Raw genomic sequence first — 21,858 nt, 5'->3', positions numbered from 1 at the left:
TGGGAAACACGATATGATCAAGATTCTGACTACCTGTAACGACTTTCAAAGATGGATGAATAATAGCCGGGGCCCACATTTTATCGTGCTTTCCAAATTGCATTGCATTGCAATTAAATTATGAGTAAGATATGCAACCCTAAAGACGAAAGTTTGGACAGAAAAAGTGATTTTTGATTTGGGGGGAATACTTAATCCAAGTCTTAAAATTATTAAAAAAAAAAGGTGGTTTAATATAAAGATTTCTTTGCAAATAGTAAATGAAGCACCTACAAGGTTCTAAATTAACTAGTGTAGCCCTAAACGTATTAGAAAAAACTGAACGGTCTTTAATAGTAATTTGATTATGATCTATTCATACAGGTAACATCGTTATCGCCACGTTCCGTTCTTCTCGTATAGCATTACTTTGTATCGAGTAAATCGTTTATGTCGTGAGGTATATCTGATTCGAATTCAGAAACGGAATATTTTTTACCAAAGATAGACCTTATCTATACTAATACTAGCTGTTGCCCGCGACTTCGTCCGCGTGGTTAGAAGATATAAGTTATAATTTATTTATTTAAAATTTAAAATTTTTTCAATAATATGTTGACAGATTAAAATACATATTCTATCTTGTTTTATAAATAAAATCACTTGCGCATATATTACTAAACCTTCTTAACCCTTATCCACCCAATGGCAGAAAATTGCACTTTTCAAATACTTATTGCTGTAAATGTAGCTAGTATTTTAAAGGCTTTTGTTGTTACAACATCCGACGATAAAAACGCTTCTAAGAAAATATAGTTTTTCAAAGTAATTGGGATTTATTTTCGCTTTAACCGTGCCACGTTGATTTAGAGTTATTTTTTGTTTGGTTTATACCTATTACTTGAAATTGTTTTAAGTCCTTACACGTGTCATGATTTATGTTTCTAATTAACAAGCTGTTTATTTCAGTGTCTTCGACTTACGAGTATATAAAATCTTGTTAGTTGAATTTTACTCACCTGGTTAACGATTATTCGACTTTTTTGCGTGGTAATGCAAGTGATATGGAATTATTCTGATGCTGTTGCTTTTTATGTCTCTTGCATCTTATGATAATAATTACGAATTCCTATTGAGACTACATCATTTTATATTTAAAAAAAATCAGTTAAAATTATTTTGGACAGCTAACATTTTTACCCGACTGCCAGGAGGGTTATTAACTTAACTTACTACTCACTTAATATTTGACTGGACGAGATATATTCTCCTGGGCAGAGGCCTTTTCTCAGAATACATTTAACAGTGAAAGACAATGAAATCTCAAAACACATGTCAATAATCCTTAACCGAATTAAGACATTAATCACAATTTCCATTTACAAAATCCTCGTTAATTGGATAAGATCAATAAACCCTTTGAGACAATTACAAGTAGTTCCGATGTCTTCATTATGGTGACCTGCTTCCACACCGGTTCTCGTTGTACGAGAGAGCTTGGGAACATACTGACACAATTTCAACTTTCCTCTGATTGATGCTTCGTTCACTCGCTCTCCGTGTTCGATGGTTTAATGATTGTGGTAATTATTGTTGTTTAGTTTAGTTTGGCGTGTGTACTGGCTTTAAATTTTCGTATTGAACGCAGCATAGAAATATGTGGTTGCTGTTTGTATTTTTGTGTTTGAGACGGTATTTATTAATGAGATATAGGTAAGTTACGTTTTTTTAGCTGTTTGATAATTGTTATTGCCAAAACCGAATTCGAATAATATTGCCGTATGTAGCTCTTTATGGATCAAAAATGGATCGATATTTTTCATAGCTTACAATTTCAAACATACTTTACCCAATTACAAGACATTCCGTTTACTTGACATGGTATTGTATATGGGTATAGAACAGTAAAATAATAGTAAACATTGCCTACGTCGACTTATATAAACTTTGTTAAATATTTCCGTTTTTTTTTAAACTATTTTTGTCAATGTGGTAAGGACATTCGTATACTTTATTAGACGAGAATATTATAGATCAATACTTTTAAAATCTGGCCATTTTGGTGATGGAATGTACCTAGAGGTAATAAAAATAATGGCCGGATTATTTGACCTTACCTTTTGAATTTAGAATATTTAAAAAAAAGGTTAATTTCGTCTAGCCTTTCAGGACTGATTATAGATTTCGTACCTACTTACACATTTTTCTCAGCATTCTAAAATAAGTAGCGAATACTTTAGACGGATTTTATACTTAAATACCAGACGGTGATGATTTTTAGGATTCCGTAAAGGGTAAGAAAGGGACCTTGTTGCTAAGGCAAGGCTGACTGTCCGTTAGTGTGTCACAAGGTTTGTATCTCGTGAACCATGACAGGTAATTGAAAAATTTACAGATGATGATATATAGCCAACTAAAAAAAATAACCTGACAATAATAAAAAAGGTAAGTACGGCCGTTACGGACACAAAGTTGATGGGTCACCATGTTTTTCATTAACCAATCAACGGGACCCCAATTTCCTTCTTTTTAGCACTTTAACGGTTTTTAATTTTAATAATAGAATTTCACACCCGTCTTAAAATTGCGTCGTTTAAATTTATTGAAAAAATATTTATTAGTAAGTAGCTATGGCATAGAGTACCTCTGTAACTCAATTAGCACTCTAGTAATGAAAAAAATCAAATCTCAACCAGGATTTGAACCTACAACTCCTGGCTAAACACCAGTCGATTTCCCAACTATAAATATTATGTACGTGTAACCTGTTCCTACTAAAATATACGCAAATTAATTCTACTTATATAGGATAATCACACGGTACGAAACAATCATTTTCCACAGTATATAAAAATCTCTAGATTGGTACAATATGGGAACATAATATACGTTACCCAACATTTATTATTGTTAAAGATCGATTGCCTAGTTTTATTGTAAACAACACCTAAATCACACACATTGTATCGCATAAACAGTTCACCGTGACCGGCTTCGTATGAGTGTACAGTCAGAGGCAGAAGTCGACTTAAACTCAAATAAAATATTATGTAAAACCTAACGTACAATATTGGTAATGATGGCTGGTTTAGTTAAAACGTATAAGAAAAAAAAATCAAGAAAAAAAATACTGGTTTTGAATAAATCGGATTGCGTGTTGTTTTTTTGTTGCTGTCCGTACATAATGATCTGTGGATCTCGTAAACATTGCACTTCATACCCTATTTTTATTGAAGCGAAATAGGCCGATGAGGCAACAGCTGATTAACCCGGTTTTTTATATTCTAGTTATTATTTTGAAAGTGCGAAGTGAATATCGGTGGGATCGACTCTCCAATTATTTATTGCAGCCAGTTTGATTGGTGTCTAGTTTTTTGTTTTGGATTTATTTTTTTACGTTTAACACTTTTTAAAGTTCTGTAGTTCATATAGGTACTAAAATCGTTCGTAAAGTAGTCGTTAAAGTTGAACGTAATCTAGAACAAATGAATCACTTTCAAATTGTTTTGACAACAAAAAACATACAACCGTCTTCAAAAATCTACTGAGCCAAGCTTATTGTACCTAATTTAAAGCTGTCATTAACTCCTACCAAAAAAAAGCTATTTTTTAAAATCACGTTAAATAGGGATGATGACAATTTTTTGCAGTGTCCGTCTTGTAATTTTTTGTATAATAATGGATACGTATTTTTTAATTTGTCCCGAAAACATAAACTGACCAAATTACAGTGAATGAAACTTACGCGTGACGTCACGATTGAGTATAAATTTTACTCTATCGTTACGTCACAAGCCCCCCTCTCCTAAACTTTAAAGCAGTTAATGTTTGCCAATTCTAGTTTTTTCTGAAAAAGGAAAAAATACGTGTCTCATACTTTTCAATTATCTAACTGAGGTACTAATGAGATTTTTTCTTTTTATACCCAGTCATCATCCCTATTAAAAACAATCAACAGAATCGCTTCATCCAGTACGAAGTTTTGAGGTGACCTCCTTGATTTCGAAGTCGGTCGAAAAATTTCTAAAAGTTCTTCTTCTTTTGTAATTAGTTCAAGTAAGTCATGCAATTACTAGCTATTGCCCGCGACTTCGTCCGCGTGTTTAGAAGATATAAGTTATAATTTATACCTGCCTGCTATCTATCTATCTGCCTTCTATTCTATCTATCTTGTAGGATTTAGTCAGCGTTTGCAATGTAAGCGCAAAAAATGTGTTTTTTACGACCTCACATTAGAAACCTCAAAAATTGTAGCCTATGTGTTATTCTGATGTATAAGCTATATTGTGGTAAAGTTTCATTCAAATCGATTCAGTAGTTTTTACGTGAAAGAGTAACAAACATCCATACATCCATACTTACAAACTTTCGCCTTTATAATAGTAGTAGGATTTTTCCAATCACATAGTAAACAATGATCTCAATAGCAATACTTCTAATATAAAACTTTAAAGGATGCCGCTCCGTCAGAGAGAAACTGAATTTCCCTCTCATCCTGTTGCGTTTGCTCCCACCGCAGCCCTTTGAACGGCCTCCATTAAAAATCCCGGTTAATAGGAGTTGCAGCCTTCAAGAGCTGAACTAGTCAATTACCAGTAATTGGGAGGCAGATAGAAATGATATTTGATAGATGAAAAAGTTTGAAAGGTGAAGAAGGGGGTATTGAAATTTGGATGTAGGTAATCATAGGAAACTGAGATAGTTATATATAACTAGCTGACCCAGCAAACGTTGGTTTGCCGAATATTTTTTTTTTTCTAGATATATATAATCATGCCTATTTAGTTCTGAGGTGTATCTTAACTTATCTAGATTTTGACAAAGTGATGCTATTAAAATTGTATCTCAATACAAATATTTCTATTAACCAGTAGCTGCGCCCGCGACTTCGTCCGCTTGGAAAGGTAATTTTAGTCAGCCTTTTTTGGGTTAACGGATACCTATTACGGATTATTGTAAATTGAATTCGTAGAATGTAAAATCAATAACAATTTTATATTCCCCTTGTGATTGGATAAAAAGCTATGTATAATTAATCGTAATTTTCGATTCACATTTAACCAATAATATATATGAAATATGTTGACGTAATGAGCTGAATATTCCCTAGTTATATTGGAATCGAAATGTAGGTCGCCACTGCAATACCACTTCAAATTTAATACAAAATGATGAGTCGATATACTTCGATTTAAAAATAAACTACGTACTATATGTTTATAATAAAGCTTTTGGTGTTATAGCTATAAAACATGATTTAATAGGGTTTCTGTAACTGGATCAAGACAAATAGTTCAAGGCAAGCGATTTAACATGCATTGTGATTTTGATTTTAAACAGAGATAGTAAATGTGTAATTTTTATTATTTGATTTATGATCAGAACAAGCGCGCATTTTGAGATGAAGCCGTTTTGTCTATGAGACTAATATATACATACGCATGCGATACAGATATTGAGTTTTATTTTCACTATAAAAATGTTGTTTTCATTTTGTTTTAAATCACGAGTCAGCTACTGTTTAATATTCCATTTTTATTCAAGATACGATGTTATGCATTACTTTATATTATATCAATAATATATAATAATACCAGTCTATATACGACCCACTTTTGGGCACAGGCCTCTTCCCATACAGGGAAGGTTTGAGCATTGATTACCACGGTAGCTCTCTACGAGTTCTCGATTGTTGATTCCAGTATTTGGAAGCCAGGTTTAGACACTATGTTTTTAATTCACCGTTTGTCACAAATGACTGAAAATAACTGACAAAATACATATAACGTTGAAAAGGTCACATTGCTGCATTGGTGCTTTGCCTTGTTAATGCACGTGCATATTTCTATGTTATAGTTTGTAATATTCCAGCAATAGCTATAATTAACATTGACATTAATACAGTGACAGATCCTTGTAAATGCCATATTGCCTGTCCAGTTTAGTAAATACGGACGTACATTATCAAAGGGGGAGTAAATACTAACTTCCAGCGTTCTATGCAAATACCAGAAATGTCATCTGGTTCTGTGAAACATCCGTACTCTTGAAGGACTTTAACGAGAATACGGAAAGGGCAGAGAGCTGTCAAAATTAATGTCAAATATTACGATTTATAGCGTAATATTTGAGTTAAAGTGTGGTTTCACTGTTGCAGTGGATGGGAGTAATGGATAATCACGGTTTTGGAAATCTTCTTAGCCGATACGCATTTGTTCTTCTTTCTGTTGTCCGCGAGTTTGTGGAACCGCACCCTCAAGACTCAAGAAAATAACGGTTTTAAAATAAGACTTTCTTTCTTTTTAGATAAAGACGTCAAATTATAGCTCTTTGAATAGTGGCCTAATACAATCATTCGAGGATCAGACAAATGCTTGTTTTACGCGGGGAACCTGCAACACGTCTCGCGCTGTGGTTTAAACGTGGTTACCCAAACCATTTGGGTATAAGTAGTTGCAGACAAAAAATAGTCAGAGGAACGACTTGAACTGAGATGAGTTTTAAGTGTCCCATGTACCTACAGAAGTTAAGATTTAAGTGTTCGGACTAGCCTGCTCGTCTAATGGTGACTGACCCTGACTGATTTACCATAGTTCTATTCTAACCCAGGACAAATGTTTGTGTGATGAGCACGATCATTTGTTCTGTATCTGGGTGTCATTTATCAGTAATGTGTATGTTAGAAACTAGATGTTGACCTCGGGCCCGCCGCTACTAATCGAGAACTAAATATAATAAAAACTACGTACCAGATTTCAATAATTACCAATATACATTCTCACAAACGTTCACATATATAATATTAGTAGGCTATAAATAAGGCCAACATATATTATAATAATTTCCTAACTTACAAGTTTTAAACTCAGTGTTTGACAGTCTAGTACTCACAATGCAAGCTTTGCTTTGTTTCAGACTAGATGGCGTTAGCAGTACTTACGTATAGTGCCGGGGAACCAGGCACACAGCGGGTTCCGTTGCAAGTCTGAGCTGCTGTTGCCCACTCTGATCTCCAAGTCCTGGAGCGGTTGGTGACCTGTAAACAATTGGGTTCGTTAGTTAATTACAACAATTCAAGTATCTATTGCTTTTATGAGCAAAGACTTTGTAGGGTCGATATATGATATAGAATCTAAGACCTTTGTAGCCGGGTTTACTAAAGAAAATAAATGTAATATGAACGAATCTAGGTACTGTTGAAAGTAATGGGAAAGAAGTTAAAAATTAAAAACTTTGACATGACCGATTTTTATCAACCATTTTTAAGAACACTGCATAATTATTCACTGTTATACGAAACCAACTAAATCGAAATCGCGCTATCTGTTCGGGAGCCATGATGCCACAAACAGATAGACGGGTTAACAGATGGATAGGCAGACTGACCCATAATTTCGTAATACCTCTTTTGTTGCTTCAAGGGTAGATAATACGATAAAAATCAGGTAATATTAAAATAAATTATTTAAAGTTTAGTCTTAATGCTCGTCATGAAATATGTACTTTTGTTGAATAATATTAAGACACATTTTAGTTATAAGTTACATGTTCTTGAAGTTTCGTGTCATAACGGTTCGTTTTACGCAAATTAATAATTAATTACCTATCGCTAGTTGAGTAAGTTTTACAAAACAGTTTGTGTGATTACCCATATTCAGGTAATGACCGTTGCCAATATATATTGATGTTTAAAACGAATGTTTGGTAATACGTAACAATTTGTAATGGGCTAGACTAGCTGAGCTCCTCGGTTGTACCCGCGTTTGCAATGATTCCTTATTTCGTACTTTTTAACGATTACGCGATTACGGTTTGTTAATGATAATAATTAGGCATTTTGATTGTTGTTGTAAATGTTAATGTAAATGTCACTTCAAGTTATCAAAATAAAAAGTTTACTATTTTTGGAACGAGTATTAAAATGATACCTTAGGTTATTACCCAATTCATCATACAAGCACTCAAAAGCCAATACTTTAAAGGCACTTCGTAAAGTAAGTTATTAGTTTAATTGGGTATGAAATAGAAATACGCATCGGAATACTACAGACCGTTGCTATTCATACAAAATAAACTTATTTCATGTAATACATTTTAGCGTATAGAATCTCCAGAAAATCCAAAAAAATATCTCCAAAAAATCTCCAAAATCAGTCGGTTTCGGGTTTCCGATGCGTCGATGCGAAACAGTGCCTTCACATATTTTGTTTCGGAGTATTTGAAATTTCCTAGATTCGATTTATGTTTAGGAAATGTCTCGGGACTTTCACGACTTCCCATAAATGTTATAGCTAGCGTAGAAGAAATATTCTGAGCTACTGATGATAAGTACAACAAGGCGATCTCTAACCTTCACTAGATGAAGTGGCAAGAAGAAGATGTTTACATACATACATCTTTTTAGCGGTTAATATCTATCCGTATAGTAGCTATCCATACTAACATAATAAATGCGAAAGTATCTGGCTGTGTCTCTGCGTGTCTGTCTCGTTTCCACGCCAAAACGACTGAACAAAAGTCTAGCGCCTGAGAAAGGATATAAGCTGATTTAAAATAATGCAATATATGCACAGCGGTTCTTGGGTATTTTGATTACAAGGGGGGGGGGGGGCAATGGGGGAAGGCTACATTTTATCCCGGCTCCCACGGAAACGACGCTGGGAACAGCAAGTATTATCATGAGCATTTTATGTTCTTTTTAACATTTAACAATACTACAGGTAGTAGTTTTTAAGTCTCAATATTTTATTCAATTCAAAATTTTGTTCGTCAGACATTTAGTTTCTAGAATATTTCAACGAGCTTATCCCCGAAAAGCCTTGAAGTATTTTAGTGCTACTTTCGCTACCTTAACTTGTAACTAAAAGGCCTCTGAAAATAGGAATAACAATACTTGAATGCTTAAGGCGTTTCTTCTCTTAAATAAAAACGGGGGTAAAGTCAGGGAAGCGTCTAGTATTTTTGAATAAAGAGTGATATATAATGAAGTATATTACTGGAGTACTCCTTACTGTACTGTATCCACATAAGATGTAAAGGAAATGCGATCTCTATGTAACTGAGAGTTTTCTCGAGCACAGGTAGCGAGTTACCTTAGACCAATGCTTTTACGCTGCGACGCATGCAACATTTTGGCCATTGTTAATTTCATCTTTGTGCCGCGGTTTCACAAACATTCAAGTCACATGCACAAAGACACCCAGTCTCAGGACGAGCATTCGTGGATCACACAAATCCTTATCACACGACGCTTTCAGTTAGTTTGGCGTGTTGATCTCAAATACTCGGCTATCCGTACCGTTTTTAATAAGATACCTACTCAAAGCTAATTGCAGTTGAAAAAAAGAAAAATATTAGTGTGCATATTCGGTACTAGTTGTACCTACTCATTGAAGGTGCGAAAGTCTGAAAGAACGGATGACGAACGCTAACAAAAATGTTTATAAATTGTCTGCAAATATCATACACTTTTTCCGTAACTTTTTTGTCGCTCCTTTACTGTACGTTTTGTACCAAAATTTTAGTAAAGCACCTTTTCAGTTTGTCCCGCCAAGCTTCTTGTATTTGGACTATTTTTGCACCCTGCCATGTAATAAGCCTATATTAATCATCGACATTAAATACTTATTATTAATTTCGTATTAATTATTATCAAAATATAATTTTAATGACAAAAGTACTTTAAAATCCCAATTACACGGATGATCTGCAATCAAGCTTTTAAACTATTTCCATTGAAGTACTCAATGGTCAATATTCATACATGTGCTGAAATACATTTCATTTATTAATCTGACAATTTTCATGTTTCAATTATTTCCTGTAATTATTTTTTAAAAAAAATTTCATAAGGCTTTGGCATCAGACTATCCCAAACATTAATTTTACGAGATTCTATCCCATTGTGTCACTAAGAACCTTCATTTATGTGAATGAGAAAAAGAGTGACAGGTCAACTGCCTCGTCTAACTACTTACCACAACACCCTCTGGTGGTCACTCTCACAACTTTGACAGCGTAATGCCTCAGCAGATCGACCTGCCACCATGGTGATGCTTCTTTTTGGGTCTCCGTGCACCTCTTGCCGTCGTGTTCCGTGGTCTTCTCCCCGTCATTGCCGTTAGCGGCAGCGCCACCTCTGACTGTCGTCGACTGGTTAGCTGGTTTCCTGAATGCCACATTTGTACCTGTTGGAATGAAAAAGTTTTAAGATAGGTGGGTAATCTTTTAATAATTAAATCTGTTATTTGAAAGGGTTGTCTGTAGGTCCGTTCACTAAACCAATTATTTTTGCATGGTAGAGTAATCAGTATTTTAGCATGATAATGTGTCTGGGTAACTATGACGACATCAAACGACGTCTGTTTTGTTTATCATCAACATATTTTGTTCATGAACGTCTTCTGCAATTTCTGGGTCCAAGGCAAAGAATATTCTGGAATAGTTTCAAACACTTTTTGTCCTGTATTATTTTGGTTTACTTACCGCAGAATGGAGGTTCAGCAGTCCAGTCCCCTCTTAGTGTGCATTCTCTCTCGTGAGCTCCGAACAGCTCATAGCCATCGTCACACTCATACGTGGCTATTGTTCCTGGGACTATGTCTTCTGTGGGGATTGATACTCTCGCGTTAGGAGGTACTGCGGGGTGTCCACACCTTCGTTCACCTGGAAGAGAATGCACGATTAATAATGGTTTGGTAATTGTTGATTAAAGTTACTAAAGTGTGCTGAAATGTAATATTTCCCTCTAAAACTTTACTCGTAATAAAAAGGAAAAGTCATATTCATATTGCATACATTTCACACAAACAACACACACAAATCATAGAAATGATCATACATTTCACCTAGAAAAAAAATACTCATCACACGATCATCCTGCGTGGGAATCGAACCCTCGACCTAAGCTAAAACAGTAAGAGCCACTAACCACTAGACCAACAGCCCAGCCAAATTATTTAATAATTATATTCTGTTACAGATAGATCGAAGAGTTCAGCTTATCGAAATGGCATTTGGACTACGTAACCAACTATCGTCCATTTTTAACCATATCACGTCAATCTAAAGTTTAGAATTCACATGCGACACGGAACTGCAGAATATCGTACAAACGTTCGTTTATGCACTAATGCTATTCAGAAAGAAACGCGGAAGCTTTAACCTCGTACTCAACAGATTTCTTGCATTCAGACCAGATGAGTTACATCGCAACGTGCGTGATCCATCGCTGGTACCGTTCCAGGCAATTAGAGAGATTCACTTTGTCATTACGCACTGTACTATGATCTTACCGTAACGGATGCGTCTGATATCAAAACAAATGTTACGTGGACTGCTGTATTGACATGGGGTCTATGAAAAAAAGTATGAAAGCGATGTAACATCAAAAGAATCACTTATGGAAATAAATGGAGCTAATTGACAGGAAGAAACGAGAGACTACATTTCAAGTACTGGGAAAGCTTTTTTTTATGCAAGTCGGTTCTTTTGTTTTCACTGGATGCTTGTTCGGGTGAGTTCCTGCGCTAGTATTTTAGGAGTAGATGATTCGAATTAATTAGAGCCTGCGTTGCTTTCGTTACCGTGCACTCAACTTATGGAACTCCTAACCTTTGATTGTTATTTGGATCAATTCTGTCCTTACTAGATTTTGAGTTTTATTGAAAAGTAAGTTGGATAATTTATTTTTATTTATTTGTAACTAGTTTTCACAGTGGCGATCTGGCTGAAATACCTGTAGGGGGATCCGAAAATACGTTAACATCAGTTCCATGAAATGTTCTATTTAAAAGTTGAAAACTTTAAATGTAAATACTGGGTGTCATACACGTGTAAACTATAAATACCAACGATGGGAACACGAACAGTTGGACATTCAATATTTTAAATAAATATAGACTGAAGAAAAATCGAAACTTTTTTGCAATCTGCCCCTATCGCGAAACACGTGGATAATTTTCAAGGGCTATCTTTGTGGCAAAATTGAATTTTTGTATTTATTTAAGGTAGCTAGCGTGGCCGGGCGAATTAGTGATCAGATGTAGCTATACGCTGTTGCAGGTTCAAAACCAAACTATTATGAATGCGACTTTTCTAAGATATGTAATTTATTCCTTATTGCAAGACATCAGACAATCGGTAAAGGAAAACACCACGAGGGAATGCAAGAGTGCAAGCGTAGTTATACTCGTGTTTTATACATGTTACAATAAAATACATCATCCAAAAATGTGGTATTTTGCCTCTTAGTGAACAAGCGGGCCAATCAATCCCCGCGACTTTTCTGAGCTTCAACTGATCCTTTCTAATTACCCACTCTGCATGTATCTCTTAGGGCTCATTTAAACTAGGCAAATCGTATGATTTGCAGAAGTTTGCGGAGACGCTCAGATAGGGTATTATGAGTTGTATTATAAGTACTCTCGCTCTCGTTACACAGCACTAGCTTAAGAGGATCATGATTGATACCACTTATAACGGGTTATGACTTGGTTTTGTTAAACATGCAATAAAAAGGACACTTGATTTTATAGGGACTCCATGTTTACCTTTATTAAAAAAAGTATTGCAAACCGATAATTCATGCAGTTTTTAGATTAAAAAAACATGTTATTAAGTGCTATTATCGGTAATTAATTTAAGACGTAATGTGCATAATTAGCTATCTTTAATCTGATAAACAAATACGAAATTTGAATGACGTAACAAAATTGCGAAATGAAGCGATAATTTCTCTTGCATTTTCATGGAAAAAAGCCCATCGTGACTTTAGGCTTCGTCCTCAATTTTATAGGTCAAACTCAATGCATCAGAAGCTTGAACCGGATCGAATTAGTAATTAGATTTTGTGCATCGGAACGTAGCCTTAATACGAATTTGATGTCATGTAAGGATAATTGCATTTGCGCCACTTAAGCCCAAGTGTGGATGGACTGATGAAAATAGTGCACGCTCATTGTAATGCAAAACTAAATGTCTTAATACGAGATCATTTGCCAGCTTATTATCAGACGACTATGTTGAGGTCGTTTTCCAGTCTGCTGGAGTTCCAGTGTACCGGATTCAGCTAAGTACCAGTGTATTGCAAGGAGCGACTGCCTATCTAACCTCCTCAACCCAGTTACCTGGACAACAGAATACCCCATAGACTGGTTGTCAGACTTTCTAGCTTCTGACTACTCGTAACGACTTTCAACGATTTATGAATAACAGCATGACCCACAATTTAGCGTGTATTCCGAAACACGGAGGAACTCGTTATGACAAAGATGGTCACCTATCTACGGACCGACCTTGTCAAACGTGGCTTAACCTGTGATCGATCAACTTGTGCAGTTACAACTTAGCCCCGAGCTCCTCCTTGATATTATAATATCAAACGCGATTATGCAACGGTATTGCATTTGTGTTTCGAAATGATCCTGTTTGATCCTATTTAGGCATCGATTATTCAGGCAGGCGTACTACTGATTGCTGTATTACATAGAGTTGTATATAAACACTAGCTGTTGCCCGCGACTTCGTGCGCATGGTTAGAAGATATAAGTTAGGAATTTTTTAACGAAAACCCTCGAAGATTAATATTTTTCCCCGCTTTTGCCACATTTTCCGTTGCATCTTCGCTCCTATCAGCTACAGTGATGTGATATAGCCTTAAACCTTCCTCGATGAATGGGCTATTGAACCTAAAAAGATTTTTTTCAATTTGATCCAGTAGTTTCAGAGATTAGCGCGTTCAAACAAACAAACTCTTCATCTTTATATATTAGTATATAGATTAAATCATATAGATATTATCAGAAAGTAATAACTATAATTGGTGCTATATTGGTAAGATTGATTGCAATATAAAGATAATTTCCTAGAACCTAGGTAATTTATGATGAGTAAAACTTATTGAACGTTAAGAAAGTCGGGTAATTCGTTGCACCTAGGAAGCGTATGTACAATAGCAGACTATATATGTATTTCGCTGTTGGGTACAGGCCACCTCTCGCATAAGGAAGGTTTAAGCATTGATCACCAGGCTAGCTCACGCTGGTTGGCGATTACAGTTGCCAATATTTGTGATCCAAGTTCATCACGAATTCCATCCAATCATTCACCGTGCATCAGACGGAGAATAATAAAGAAAGCAAAAAGATTAAGCCAGTATATTGGCAGTTATACCGCCAACATTGGCCAAACTAGTCCGTGTATGTAACAACACATTCACTCGTCAGACGTCGCTACTTTTATATAGCGAAAGTCAAAGTTTATTTTGTATGCATAATGTATAGATTATGCAAGTATACTATATATTGTGTCACCGCGGTGTGAATAAAAACTGTTCCGTTCGTTTGTGTTCCGAATAATAAAACAATAAAATAAATTATAAAACGCCTCTCAATTCGACGATCGGTTACGCGTTGTATCAGTAACGTTGAAGACAGTCGATGTTTTATCGATATTTTATTCGATACAATTCGTTTCGTTGCATTTTTATTAAACGTGAAGCGTATAACTCGTATAAATTATTCGTTGTGTAACATTCGAAATAATGCATCTACGAATAAAGACTAATTAAATTTAATATTTAATAAATGGCAATTTATTATTTTTCTTCGGTCAGTAGTTTCGTTTATTTGTAGGTACTTCATTTGAGAAGTCACTCACGGTACTGTCAAAAAAAGCAAAAAGTTCATGATGGAGAAAAAAACTGACAAACGGAACAAAGTTTTTGAAAAAAAGCTGAAAAATAAGGTTTTGTTTATAGTACGTAATTGTTTTATTAATCTCCCATATTGGCCATCAAGTACTTAGTTCCTAAAATAGAACCAACCATTTGCCTAATGATTTCGTTCTATTTTTAGCTTCATGTGGTTCAGTAATAATTGCTATGTAACTGAATATTACAGACTAACAATAATAATTCAATGCACTGCAAGTCATAATGACGCATCACGATAATAATAATAATAAGGATTCTTCATGTCTGTTCTCCTATAGAGCGGGGTGAATGAACGCTGCTAAATACCCCATCATATTTAAGATTAAAGTTCTCAACATGGTCTCTGTATGTTGGACCTGTGTCCTCGTGCACACCTTTGAAATAGACCGGGTTTCTTCCAACATGAAGTTATCCCGTGAATAGAAAGATATACAAATAAAAACATTAATAATATTCCACAACATTAACATAATGCCATCAAGTCTCAAACTTAGCAAAGCTTGTATTATGAGTACAAGACAACTGATAAACATACTTATATATTTATAAATACATACATTATATAGATAAATTACACCCAAATACCGAACAAAGTAATCGTGCTCATCACGTTAACAGTTGTCCTGGGTGGGAATCGAACCCACGACTTACGGTACAACAGTCAGGGCTACAAACCACTCGACCAGCTGGCCAGTCACACACATTACTATTTAAACTGTTTCTTCATAAATCTGTATTAGAGGCGGAAAACAGATGCCACTACACTTGTATCTATCCGTCTCACTTCTATAGTCCCTACTAATATTATAAATGTGAAAGTAACTCTATCTGTCTGTTACGCTTTTACGTCTAAACCACTGAACTTTAATGAAATTTGGTACAGACATAGAGTTAACCTTGAGAAATAATATACGATAGTTTTTAACCCGGACTTTTGAAGAGTTCTCTTGGAAACGCGATATAATTTAACCGATATCGACGCGGGCAAAGCTGCGGGCGAAGTTCTAGTTTGTCTATATATTGTTATTTCAGTTGGATGTAAACTCGCGTGCCCACAGTTTAGCCATTACGTAGAACGCGGATAACGACTGTTTTACACGGGCGTTCTCTGAAACATGCACAAATATACTTTTACGGCCATCAAGCAATTTAAAATACAAATTTTAATGGCTCTTATGCAATGTTAAATGTGGTCTTTAAATGAACATCGTGATATTAAGAGTTAAGTAATAGATCTTAGGCTGTGACGTGTTCTCATATTCGTATTTCTTTATTGTAGGTAATTCTTAAAAATATGTATACTATGACAATGATCACAACAAGGCCACGTACGTTGAACCTGGGTTTATTTCCTTTAACTATAATAGAATGATATGTTAATAAAAACCATACAAAAACGCAGCTTACTTAAAAGTACTTTTTATTTCCCTAACTGGCAAATAGTAAACTCTTAAAAAAATTACATTTTCCTATTAAAAGTCGTCACGGGTCAAAACATAATTTCTCCGTGACAGCCATTCATAACTTACTTTCCAATTAAACCATCAGTTGATCTAAATTCACAAAAACTGTGAAATTGATTAGTACGGTTAAAACGCGACGCTATTACCGGAAGTTATAACTTTAACTATTTGAGCAGCAGACAAGCAGTAATGTAACAATAAAAAAATCTATTCGAGATGACGTTCCTTTCACTAGACATCAAGTAAAGACTCATTTGTTTCAGAGTACTTACATAATGTGCTGTTTAGGAATGTGTGTTTCTTGTAAATTGCACATTACTGGCAATCGAGTCTTTAAAATTAAATAGCTTCCTGAATACAACCAATCTTGTGTCAGTTGTAATCAGGTAATAGTTGAGATTAATTTACTTTTCGATTATCGTTGATGTGAATTCACATCGGAGTAATAAATTGTAGGGAGACATTTGAATGTACGATTTGATGAGTTTCATTTGATTTGTGTATATTTTTGATACGTTCTGACAGATTTCCTGACGGTAGTGTTGCAAGATAAAAACCAACCTGTAATGTCGGGACCTTTAACTTGACAGTCCTGCGGTCTTACCATAGTGCTATCACAGCTTCTATTTGATGTTCATTGTATAATTGGGTAATAGTAAAAAAGAAAGGCTTAAAAGGAACTCAGGGCAAAAAAAATGTTGCTTATCGTAATACAGCTAAGTCCATACCAAATTGAATTGATTTAAGTGGAGAAAAGTGACAAACATTTATTTTCCAAGTATAAATCTTTACAATATTATAATTTGGAATGTAAAATAAAACATTTAGTAAAGGAACTTAAACAATTGGTGTTTGGGTAAGGATGGAGAGACCGGCGTACAGGGCAAATACAATACCAGCGCGAGAAATTCTATAGACACAGTACACAATACCACTATCTGATAAAGTAGAAAACGTCACATTAGTGCCATACTTATGACGAGTAAAAATAGCTGACCCGTGTCAATGGAGCAAAGTGTCAGAAAGTACTTGAAGCTTACAAATTGTGTGAAACAATGAGGTTTTAATTCAGGATGCATTGAAACCTGTAAGGTGGTAAACAATATATTTTGCAATTTATTGAATACCAAAAAGGTAACAGTGCTATGTAGTAGTATGATAATAACAGGAATGTAAAAAAGTTGATCAATTAATTCTAAATTATCTGATATCCCCCTATTATATAGCGTTCATTACTGACTAACTAGACGCAAGAGGCATTCCTAACGCGCTCCTATATATTATGTTAATCCATAGCATTTGATACATGGACTTCATAATACATCAATATAAATATATTTAATTCAATTCGAAACTTTTTATCCTGATCTTAAAGGTAGAAAAACGAAAACATCTCTTCTGCTGTATCTAATGTGAAATATAAAAATCTCGTGTTCGACCGACTCTCATAAAATGTTGTATGGATATTGGGTAGGGTAGGTTAGGCATGAGATAACTTTTTTATTTGTATGCAATGTTTTATACCAGAAATTCTCTAGATATCCAAAACGCAAATAAAACCGAGCGCTGGGTCAGCTAATTAGTTTACAAAAATAGTAATTATATTACAAACAATTGTCCCATACGATACGCAAATAAGGCGGTAGAACAAAAAACAGTAATCAAGATAAAAGTCATCAGATACCAGTAACCGACAGTTTATTAGCTGATGAAACTGGGGCGGCTCCTGTAACACTCGCTGGACGTGTGGCTTCCGCAATTCTCTCTATTGATGCACTGGAGTTTGAAGCGATATGAAATCTGTGACCTACCATTGTTGTCAACTATACACGTACAACTGAACTGACTTCACAATACGTTGGGAGCTCCCATAGAATCCAGAACGTGGTCTGATTTCGAATTTCAATCAGTGAAAGTCCAATATTGTTTGTAGGATTATGTTTTATTTGTAGCTGTAGTTTCAAAGGATTTTGTGTATACCTAGTATATTTTATATCGTATGTGAGACGCGTAAATACCTTGTTGCGTATTCTAGAAATACTAAGATATTTTCTTGAAAAGTGTTTCTCGAAAAGCATAGTCAAAAATCTGCATTTTAGGGAGAAGGTTTGCTGGAGGAATTTTTACGTAAAAAATCCGTATTTTTTACATTTAATCGAAGATGGAGACTTAAAATATAAATCTTTTATAGGCATGTTTGACATGTGGCAAAACACAGCAGGGTATGCTGGGTTTTGCCGACATGTCCTAGAAAATATTTCCATCCTAAACCAGACTGTGTCTCATAGTGAAGCACGAGAGGCTTTCTGACCCAAAAAAACTCACAATGTAAATGCAGCTAAACACTTTCTATTCAACCTCTACGTACGTCAGGAGTAGCTTGTTAATTAAAACACAGAAAACAAAATTACGCAATGAATAACATTTAATTCTGTTTTTATTTAATTAAAATAATACGCAAATACTTCCTATTGGATCGAGTCATAGGTTAAGCTAGCAAAGCTTACTTAAATTATGAATAACATGCAAATAAAACCGGACCAACAATTTAAAGATTATTAAAATATTCAAATGTTTGTAGAAAAGCTTTAAACAATATTGCTTAGAGGAAAAGTACGAATAAAATTTCCGGACAAAGAGGGTTTAAAAATACGATTTTCCGTGTTGCCGGAAAAGCCCGCCACATCGGTCGTTGACCCCGGGTGGGTCTGAATGGCGGGAAAATGTGGGTGAATGGAACCCCGATAGTGAAGAACAGTTGTGACAACCCTTTCATGAAACACAGACGTATTAATAACGTATCAAAGACTTTGAACATGCTTTTGTATACTTATGTGTGCGACGGCCTTTATTACCATATTTTGTCTTAAATGACGTACCACGTCATTTAAGACAAGAAGTACCACGTAGATATTTCGAGCACTAATTAATTCTATACCATAGTCATAATAACTTTAGTATTTTTTTTGAGATTTAGGATTTTTGAGATCGTAGATAATCGTCTCTCGCGCAGGCGAAGACGTGGTTTAAGTATAATCTTCATATTATAATCATAATGAAAATTAGAACATAAAAATAATCAGAGCCAGGTATATTCGTATAAAAAAAAAAGTACCCTAATTAAAAATATGTAAAAAAAAACATTTTGACAGATATCATTATTTATAGCTAATTAAAATTAACAATTAAATATAAACGACCGGATTCAAACTGCCCGCGTCCTTGTTACCAATGTCTTTAGGCATTTCTATATGCCTAGCTACTTATAACATGGTTGCTTTTCTTTAGTTAGGTAAGCATTGTGTAATGAATACGTGACGTTAATATAAAATGCTTCCAGATTTGGATGGGCATGTGATCGTTACGTCAGCGGTTGTCTGATACATATTGATAACGTTTGTCTGTTTCCTTGTTTTTAGATCCGGTATGTGTATGTTAAGATTGAGTTTTACATTTTTTGTGTTGATACTTTTGATTTAAAGCGGATTTTTAAGGTCTTGTCAGTTAGTTAGTTGCTTGAAGTTAAATGTGAGTTTTAGCTGATTTGTTAACGATTTGAAGATAAACCTGAAACTAAGATTTTTTAAAAATCTTGTTTATCTGATAATTAGATACAATCTTAAAAAATATCGTACGTATTATATTAACATAGATTGTAATAACAAAACCTCTATACTAATATTATAAAGAGGAAAGCTTTGTATTTTTGTATGTTTTTATTGAGTAGGCTCATAAACTACTGAACGGATTTCAAAATTTCTTTTACCATTAGAGGGATTCTTCCAAATCCGTATAGGCTATATTTTATCCCGGAAAATAAGCTTAAAAAATAAATATCTACCCGTGCGAAGCCGGGGCAGGTCGCTAGTCTCAAATAAAGTAAACTGAAATAATGGAGCAGTAAACTACTTTTTGGCTTTTTACGGTTTCGGAGAAAAATGCGTGTAAAAACATATTAGGAAAGATTGCCAACATCCCGTTTCTGTATTAGCAGCTGTCCAAGTTTACTAGTAAAAACTTTAAGCCTATTTAAATAAAATCTGATGCTCATAGTTTTTTATCATCTCTTTGTACCGAACACCGTTCTTTTTTAACCCATCACGTCGGGTGACAAAGGAGTTTTTTGCATTATTGGCCTTTCTCATGCGAAATAGCGACGATAGCACTATACAGTCCAAAAATAGAGTAAGCAAAGACAAACGTGTCAGACAGATATATTTTTTAAATCCGATCACAATACCAAGTTGTTTTTGACGAAATAGAAACTTATGATAGGTTATGCATTTCGCGTTTTGTGGTCTGTAGAGACAATTGAAAAAATGTATTCAAACAGCCAATGTCTTCTCTATTGAAACTTACTAATTTACTTATACACTTACTAACTTATTTCTGAAATTATCCGCTTCAAATTTTTAAAGTCAATAGTCATAGAACCAAGATTGTGATCATCTTCAAATTCAACAAGAAAAGACTAAATTTATTTTCGAAGATATACCGTTCAAAACCTTAAGACGGAACTTCATGAAAACAGTTTCAATGTTTAGTTCTACCAATATTGCGGGCCTATATATTGCCGACCACGACTTTTGTCTTGTCGGTTTGCTAACGAGGGTCCAGAGCGCGTACCACCACCGCTTGAAGACACAATACCACGGGCGAGGAAAAGAGAGGACGCTATACATCGTCTGTCACTCTCTCGCTTCCTCAGTGGACTGTCTTACGTTATACCGGCGTGATAGCCAACCAGTCTTCTCGCACGAATACCCGTGTTGATTGCTAGCCGTTGTCAGCCCAGTAACTTCCACGCTACTACACAACTCGATACGCAATTGATAACGCAATAAATCAATACATATTATCTGGTTAACAAATAACAATTAAATGGGATTGTAAGTCGCAATGGCCACGTGGTACAGAGGGCTATATAGATCAAATAGAAAGGTGTGAAAATAAAATGAGATGAGTTCCTGGTAGCGAGTTGCTCCCATTCTCGAAATTACGTATATAAGAATACTACTGAGTCTCGGAGATGCTGTTTAAGTGCAAGTCGTATTTGCGACACTTAGAGCTCCGTACAAATAGGCTCGATAAAAAACAATCGACCAAATTTATGGCCGCTAGATTCGGCGTTGCTACAACGGTAACAGAAATAGATCAACTGTGAAAAATTCAATTGTCTAACCATCACTCCTGAGATCAGCCTAGTGATGAACGGACAGAGAGCAGTGCTTCAGTAATAGAGATCCATTTTTATTATTTTAGGTAAAAAAACACCAGTGCTTAATATTACTTAAGTGTAAGCAGGCCTCTAGATTATTAGGTTGATAACATGATATCTAATATTTCCATTATCAGTGCTAAACTTTTTAATTCCATAGTACGAAAATAAAGAATTCAAGCTAAATGAAATTAAATATGAAGGAAAAAAAAATAGTTGAATACCTGTAACTGTATTTGTCTCGATGACATTGAAACGCGTATAGCCATATAAAAGCCTTAATGTATTCTAAGTTGGATTGGCGTGCAGTGATTGGGTTTGCGATCGGATTTTTTCGGCCTTCGCCTGCCAATTAGCAAACCTTTCAATTTTGCAGCAGAACCATTGATATTTCCCGTGTTTTTATCCTAGCTAATAAAAATCAACAAACAGATTATGAATTAATTAAAGCTATGATTGAATAGAATAGATTTTCCTTGAAATAC

At 34.9% G+C, this 21,858-nt stretch overlaps 1 protein-coding gene across 1 annotated transcript in view; it reads right to left on the bottom strand.

The window, feature by feature from the left end:
• LOC113508525 (CUB and sushi domain-containing protein 2) overlaps nucleotides 1-21,858 on the bottom strand; it is a 150,564-nt gene that overhangs the window by 45,148 nt on the left and 83,558 nt on the right. Inside the window, exons 2-4 of the mRNA XM_026891624.1 lie at nucleotides 10,465-10,644; nucleotides 9,957-10,166; nucleotides 6,920-7,015 (exon numbers count right to left, since the gene is read on the bottom strand). Coding sequence (XP_026747425.1) covers nucleotides 6,920-7,015; nucleotides 9,957-10,166; nucleotides 10,465-10,644 — 486 coding nt within the window. The remainder of the gene's footprint in view (nucleotides 1-6,919; nucleotides 7,016-9,956; nucleotides 10,167-10,464; nucleotides 10,645-21,858) is intronic.

The sequence above is a fragment of the Trichoplusia ni genome, chromosome 1 (assembly GCF_003590095.1).
Source record: "Trichoplusia ni isolate ovarian cell line Hi5 chromosome 1, tn1, whole genome shotgun sequence".
Classification (NCBI taxonomy): Eukaryota; Metazoa; Arthropoda; class Insecta; order Lepidoptera; family Noctuidae; genus Trichoplusia; species Trichoplusia ni.
The sequence above is the reverse complement of the archived record's forward strand: the minus strand, read 5'-3'. Positions and strand labels throughout refer to the sequence as shown.